Source organism: Helianthus annuus, chromosome 13 (genome assembly GCF_002127325.2).
Source record: "Helianthus annuus cultivar XRQ/B chromosome 13, HanXRQr2.0-SUNRISE, whole genome shotgun sequence".
Classification (NCBI taxonomy): Eukaryota; Viridiplantae; Streptophyta; class Magnoliopsida; order Asterales; family Asteraceae; genus Helianthus; species Helianthus annuus.
In genome coordinates this window covers 23,763,706-23,770,192 of record NC_035445.2, presented here as the reverse complement: position 1 = coordinate 23,770,192, position 6,487 = coordinate 23,763,706, and the positions used below count along the sequence as shown (strand labels likewise).

Below are 6,487 nucleotides of genomic sequence, written 5' to 3'. Positions count from 1 at the left end.
TGCAACAAAATGTAGTTTTCCAAAAATTGATTATTTGCGTTTAGAAAAGGATTTTCACTTGTTTATTTTTTTAAATATATATTTGTCAAACACTCAAATAGTTCATTATCTGATTATTGTGATATCAAGCAACATAATCAAATTCAAACACCATCTTTCAACATCACGTTTTATTACAGTTAATTACCTAATTCTGATTATTCAAAACGCATAATCTATTTCAAAACTCAACCCCAGACACCCTCTAATTCCACGTTACAAAATAAATATTATGATAATGATAATGATAATGATAATAATAATGATAATGATAATGATAATGATAATAATCGAATAAATACGCAAGTTAGTCTAAAAAGATATTCACGAAAATAAATTTACAAATTTATCGTACTGCCTTTGAATGTGTATTCTTTTTCGTATAAATCAATTCAAATATTGATTTTCAGTTTTATTTATTAATCATACCTTATAAAGAAACGAAAACTATAAAACCAATCTGTTTTTTTCTGTATGTTTTTACTTCATCGGGCGACTTTCAAATACCAAAAATTCAAAACCCCTTTCTACACGTTTTGCTCATCAAAATCCCCCCTTCATGCCTTGCTTCCAGAGCTTCACTTCGTTTTTACTTCAATTTTATTAGAGATTTCAACAATAAGCTCGATAATCTCAACTGGGTATCTCTCTAATTTGAATCTTTTTGTGTTTATTACAAGAAAAAATGTTGCTTTTTGATTACTTTATTTGAATTTTGAAATGGGTTTGTTTATTATCTACTGTTTTATAATTTTTTTTATTTGTTTGTAATTTTTCTCATGAAACCCATAAATCTTTATCTTATTTCTCTGATTCTCCGATGGGATGTTGATAAAATGAAACAGATTCTTAATAAAAACCCTAATTTTTCAAATTTGCTGGAAATTTGACTGCATTTTGATTATGGGTTCTTGTGTTGTCATTTTCTTGCATTTTGCTAATTAGGGTTTGTTTGAAGTTTATTTTGTCTGCAAAAAGGGTAATTTGAACATTTACACCCCAATTGGAGTAAGTTATTTGTTGGTCAAAGTTATAATCTTAGGGTTTTGACCTATTTTTATCCGATTTAAACGGAAACCCTAATCATTTTTCTTCATTTCTTTTAAATTATTTGACTAAAGTTATGAACTTTAGTAAGTTCTTACATGGGTTTAGTGTCAGATCTAGATTTTTACTTTGTGGGGTTTGTTTTATGTGGATGGTTTGAATGCTTGCAGCCACTTTATACCATTGTTTTAAATTTAACTGTTTTTTTTTTTTTTTTTTTTAGTTCTACCTACTTTCTTGCCAAATGCAGAATATTAGGTTGATTGATGTTAAAAATTTCATATAAATTATGATCTTGTTGGGCAATCACATTTTGTGTTTGTTTTTATCTGTGCTCATATATGAATTATTATTGGTATTAAAAGTAGCTAACTAATATTCAAAGTAATATCTCTTTTTAAAGGGATGCCTGAATTTAAGGATCAATTGGTTGTTGGGAGCTATATCTATTTATTTCTCTTTAATCATATTATTGTCTCAATGATTGAAAATATGTATGGATTGATTATTATATGCGTAGAACTACTCTTAGTTTCGTCGCATTTACTTGAAGATGGTTGGTGTGAGAATCTATATATTACTAAATAGTAGTTTAGAGTTTCACCTACCTGTCTCACTAGATTTTTTCAATGAAGTTGCACAAAAGTTATATGCTTTTTGTTATCAAAGGGTATTTTAGACATTTAGTTAAAATATAAAATTTGTGTTGTTATGGATGTATGTTTAAACTTAATAAATTGTTCTGTGTGTTTGATAAAAATCTAAAATAACTATGATTATGATTTTTTTTTTGTCTATATGTAACTATATAAGGTCAATATAATCAGATTTGGATAAATAGGTAACAATTCGATGCAAATAAATTATAATTGTGATAAATCTATCTTCTTGTCCCGGGCTTTAACTAATTGATAACTAATTGACTAGATGTCAATTTATTTTTAGCAATATTGTGTGTTTCTTTTCTCTTTATGGTATGATTTTTTTGGACGGAGACAGGTAGTTATTCCAACTTATGCATTGTAGACGTGTATGGTACAACATTGTACTTTGCACTATCGCTATATGTTTTAGCCCCGCTTGCGGTATGCACATATAATGTATATATGTGTGGACGCTTGGGGGGCAAAAGTGAAAGTGCACTAATTTTAAAGTTATTTTACTAATTTCATGAAAATAACGTTAAAAGAGGGGGACGGTTAATCATGCATCATGTGGTGGCGTTGATAGCCGAAAGACAAAAGGGTACATGCGCTAATCGGCCTTTGTCCCGTTTGTTGAGTGTTATGTGCCTTGTGTCCAAGGCTTGATGCAAAACTACTATCGAGCCGGGGGTCTCACTGGAAGCAGCCTCTCTATTCCTACGGTAGAGGTAAGGCTGTCTACATCTTACCCTCCTTAGACCCTACCTTAGCTTTGCTATTGATGGGATTTATTGAGTATGATGATGATGATGATGATGACTATCGTTATTATGTTTAAATATTTAAAATAATCAAGCATGTAATTAAATAAGCTATGATTGTTTGAGTTGCCGTCTTCATTTCAACAATTATATTATTGTACACATTTGGCCTATTCAAAAGTTTAAATATTCAGCCCTTTGACATCTATGTAACCTATTAAATTATACCATGTTTTGACAGATGCTGCAAGTGTTTCAAGACCAACAAAACTCGACCTTTGAAGTTTGATCATGTGCTAAATTGCTACGATTAATTCAACAAAAATATTATTGGGATTTCAATGGCGCCAGGTGGCGGTGTGTGTAAAGATGTTATTGAGTCTCACCCTAAATTTTTGAAGTATGATGTGGCAACAACAAAAACCGATAAAAGTGTTACAAGAATAGCAGCTGGAAAACATGGAATGCAATCGCCAAATGGTGTTCATGAGCTTCTAGAATGTCCTGTTTGCACAACGTTAATGTATCCTCCAATTCACCAGGTTTGTTTGTTTATACATAGTATATAATTTAACGACCGTAAATCGGCAAATGATAAATTCACATGTTAAGTTTGCTTAGATCTAGAGGAAATCTTTATTTTCTTCATTTTTGGTCTCCAACCATCTAGTCGACTTTATTGTTTACGCATAAATCATTAAAGCTTAAAACTTCTCTCATTGAGTCATTGTAGAGGAAATCACTATTTTCTTGAAATTCTAAAAGCCAAAAAGATTTTTTTTTTTTTTTTACAAACAATCCTCCTTTTGGCTTTCAATTACGGTTTTTAATCTTTTAGTTGACTGTTTTAGTGTTTGAAAGAAAATTTTGTTTGGTTTTTAGAGGATTTATTTAATTACTTTTGCAAGTTTTTAAACAAAATTGTATTTAATAATATAAAAAGCCACTTTTTTGCTGCTTCTGTTTTTTTTTTTTTTTTTTTTTTTTTTTTTTTATGTCTAGTTCACAAAATTATATTTAATAATATAAAAAAGCCATTGGTGTTTCACTTGACCAAATATTATGAAACTAACAGCTTTCTTACAATCAACTTTTTGAAACAGTGATATGAAAACAACAACTAAATGCAAATCTATACTTTTAAGTAGGGCTGCTGCAAACGAACCGAATGTTCAGTGAACATTTCATGAACCGTTTGACAGGAAATTCGTTTGCGTTCGTTCGCTTAATAAATGAAAAAACACAAACATTAAATTTCGTTCGTTTAGTTAATTGAACGAACATGAACAGAGGCCGCGTTCGTTCATCAATGTTGGTGAACGTTCTGTAACGTGTTTGTTTGTGTTTGATAGTTCGTTAGTGTTTTTGTCTTTTTGATGTTATATTTCATTTAAATACTTCAAATTTCGACGAATAAAACATTTAATAAGTATCAGTGTATTTATATATTCTTACATGAACATTTGTTTGTGTTCCTTTATTTCCATTTGTGTTCAGAAACATTGGTTTGTGTTCATGAACGTTCGTTTGCGTTCGCTACCTAAAATTAACAAACGAACATGAACATAAAATCTCGTTCGATAAGCGTTCATGAACGATTCGTCAACACATATTTCCTTAACAAACGAACACGAACAAGGTCTTGTTCGTGTTCATTCGGTTCGTTTGCAGCCCTACTTTTAAGCAAAGAAAACTATTAAGATCAATTTTTTTTTTTTTTTTTTTTTGCTGATGACTTCAAAATAGGCGACATTGTCGAGATTTGCAGTAAACTAGTTCACCATTTGCTTCTTTTATATTTTTTTCTTGTAGTGTCCAAATGGCCACACTTTATGTTCAAATTGCAAGCTTCGAGTGCACAATTGTTGTCCAACATGCCGTCTCGAAATGGGAAACATAAGGTGTTTAGCGTTGGAAAAAGTAGCCGAATCGTTAGAACTTCCGTGTAGACATCAAGATCTTGGATGCCATGATATCTTTCCTTATTACAGCAAGCTTAAACACGAGCAAAATTGCCGATTTCGCCCCTATAACTGTCCTTATGCAGGGTCTGAGTGTTCAATCACTGGAGATATCCCGTTTCTTATGACCCATTTGAAGGATGATCATAACGTTGATATGCATGATGGATGCACTTTCAACCATCGATATGTTAAATCTAATCCGCATGAAGTCGAAAACGCCACATGGATGCTAACGGTAAGTATTTTAACTTATAGAAGTCATATTTTGCTTCGGATTTTTTCTTATCAAGGAATGTTTGGTTACGCGTTTTGAACTACTGATTATTGGTACTTGAAGCCATAATAATCAGATTTTGATTCTCATCATTTAACCGTAATAAAAACTTGAGTAAAGTACACGGATGGCCCGTGTCGTTTAACACAACTTTGGATTTGGTCTCTAGCTTTCCAAAAGTACATGGGTGGTCCCTGTGGTTTGCGCTTTGTAACGCATTTATTTAGTCCCCAACCAACAAAGCTAAAGGTTTTAGCTGGTCCAAGTTAGGGACTAAATGCGTTATAAATTGCAAACAAATGGACCATCTATGTACTTTTGAAAAAAAAGGTGGGGACTAAACGCTAAATCCTATGCTTTACATGTTCTTGGTTACAAAGGGTATTTTTGGAATATAAAGTTACGATCTTTTTACGTGTAGGTATTCAACTGCTACGGAAGACAATTCTGTTTGCATTTCGAGGCGTTTCAGCTTGGAATGGCACCTTTTTACATATCATTCCTGCGGTTCATGGGTGAGGATACGGAAGCCAAAAAGTTTAGCTATTCATTAGAAGTGGGAGGGTACGGTCGTAAATTCACATGGCAAGGGGTCCCGCGAAGCATTCGCGACAGTCACAGAAAAGTTCGTGATAGTCAAGATGGACTAGTGATTCCGAGAAACTTAGCTTTGTTTTTCTCAGGTGGAGATAGGCAAGAACTCAAGTTAAGGGTTAGCGGACGTATATGGAAAGAACAGTGAGTCAAACCGAGAAAGACGAGTTGGATTTGTATAGTTGAGGATGTCGAGTGTGGAAACCGGAAGGGGAATTGTTATTGTTGATTCATATCATATGGTGTCTTGAAATGTGATTTATTATTGTGTTTGGAAACATGGAATTTGTGATCTTGTACTGTAGTGTTATGGTGTTGTGATAATTAATTTATCTGGTTTGATTGATATTGAATATGCAAATGCATTGCTGTCCTGTGGCCAGTGGCAACTACATACATTACAGAGGATACCCTTTGAGTCTTGTGGCTTTTGTATGAATGGAGCTTATTTCCATGAGAATTCCTCTACACACTCATGGTCTCTCTATTATTTTCATATTGAGTTGCATGTATGTTAGGATGAATCCTACACTTGAGACTCCTTTAAATGAATGAGTTTCTTCATTTTGTTTTACAACCTTATGGAGAAGGCAAAGTGCTTCTTCATGCTCATGTCTCCTCAACTATTGTGATGCTGATCAGATGATCCTGGTGGATCCTTGTAACAAATATTAATTTCCATAGTACGTCGGTTAAACACATTAAAATCTATCGGGATTCTTAATTTATCTCTTTAGAGCTCGTTCAATGCAAAATCTAAAAAACCCTGAGAATCGAATAAACTTGTATATAATATTTTAACTATGATGCATAAAACAGTTATGTAATTGCGTTTCCTTCTCTCTTCCACTAAGGGGCTGTTTGGCAACTTCTGAATGCTTAAGTTTTGAACCAGTAAGTAAGAAGTCTGAACCATTAAGTGCTGAACCAGTACGAGGTCTGAACCATTAAGAGCCAGTATAATGTTTAACCGTTCAGAGGCAAATGTCTGACCATTTCAGATTATAGGTCTTAACCATTCAGACTCAGTATAATGCTTAATCGTTCAGAGGCAGATATTTGAACATTCAGGCATATGCTCGTGAAACAAACAATCTGAACAATTAAGTGTTGAATCAGTAAGAGGTCTGAATCATTAAGAGCCACACTAAAAGGTAAACAAAC

The 6,487-nt window shown here is 32.8% G+C and overlaps 1 protein-coding gene across 1 annotated transcript; it reads left to right on the top strand.

The window, feature by feature from the left end:
* Window positions 1–503: 503 nt before the first annotated feature.
* LOC110897542 (E3 ubiquitin-protein ligase SINAT2) lies at window positions 504–5,697 on the top strand. Its single transcript, XM_022144299.2, has 4 exons — window positions 504–680; window positions 2,733–3,033; window positions 4,304–4,690; window positions 5,151–5,697. Exons 2-4 carry the CDS (start codon window positions 2,833–2,835, stop codon window positions 5,469–5,471), a joined length of 909 nt encoding a protein of 302 aa, XP_021999991.1. The 5' UTR covers window positions 504–680; window positions 2,733–2,832; the 3' UTR covers window positions 5,472–5,697.
* Window positions 5,698–6,487: the final 790 nt, after the last annotated feature.